The following is a 569-nucleotide window of genomic DNA, read 5'->3' as shown; positions in this document are numbered from 1 at the left end:
CAACTGTAAATGTCTTGGAATGATTCTGGATTTCTTGTTGTCACGGGCAGCGTTACCAGCCAACTCGAGAACTTCAGCAGCCAAATATTCCAAAACAGCGGCTAAGTAGACTGGGGCACCAGCTCCGACTCGCTCGGCATAGTTTCCCTTTCTCAACAGACGGTGGATACGACCGACAGGGAACTGTAATCCAGCCCGGGATGATCGGGTCTTGCTCTTTCCCTTTACTTTTCCTCCTTTTCCTCGTCCAGACATGATGTGAATTTAGTTAGTGAGACGGTGTCGTCGTGCGAAAGTCTAGTAACTGAATGAAGCGAACGCGACGACTAAAAACACTATTTATACTCGAAAATGGAGTCGAAAACTACGGTGCTCACTATCAAGTCCGCGCTATTTCACGAGAAAAGCTTTCGATCCTATTTTTCGACTCCATTTTCGAGTATAAAAGGAAAATTTCGCGCGTGTTCACAACTTCAGTATTTGTCCGAAAGCTGTCCGACGTATTCCAGCATCAGAAGATTTACTCGTGTCGGAAATAACCAGAAGAATCGGAGTATTTCTTACGGGCA

The 569-nt window shown here is 45.7% G+C and overlaps 1 protein-coding gene across 1 annotated transcript; it reads right to left on the bottom strand.

Annotated features, from left to right (window-relative positions):
* Nucleotides 1-255, bottom strand: LOTGIDRAFT_147811 (hypothetical protein; the record flags this gene model as incomplete). The annotated part of the gene is made up of 1 exon (XM_009060847.1): nucleotides 1-255. A coding segment is annotated over one exon (255 nt), but the record flags the coding sequence as incomplete, so codon positions are not given.
* Between the last annotated feature and the right edge of the window lie 314 nt (nucleotides 256-569).

Source organism: Lottia gigantea (genome assembly GCF_000327385.1).
Source record: "Lottia gigantea unplaced genomic scaffold LOTGIsca_4467, whole genome shotgun sequence".
Taxonomy (NCBI): Eukaryota; Metazoa; Mollusca; class Gastropoda; family Lottiidae; genus Lottia; species Lottia gigantea.
The sequence above is the reverse complement of the archived record's forward strand: the minus strand, read 5'-3'. Positions and strand labels throughout refer to the sequence as shown.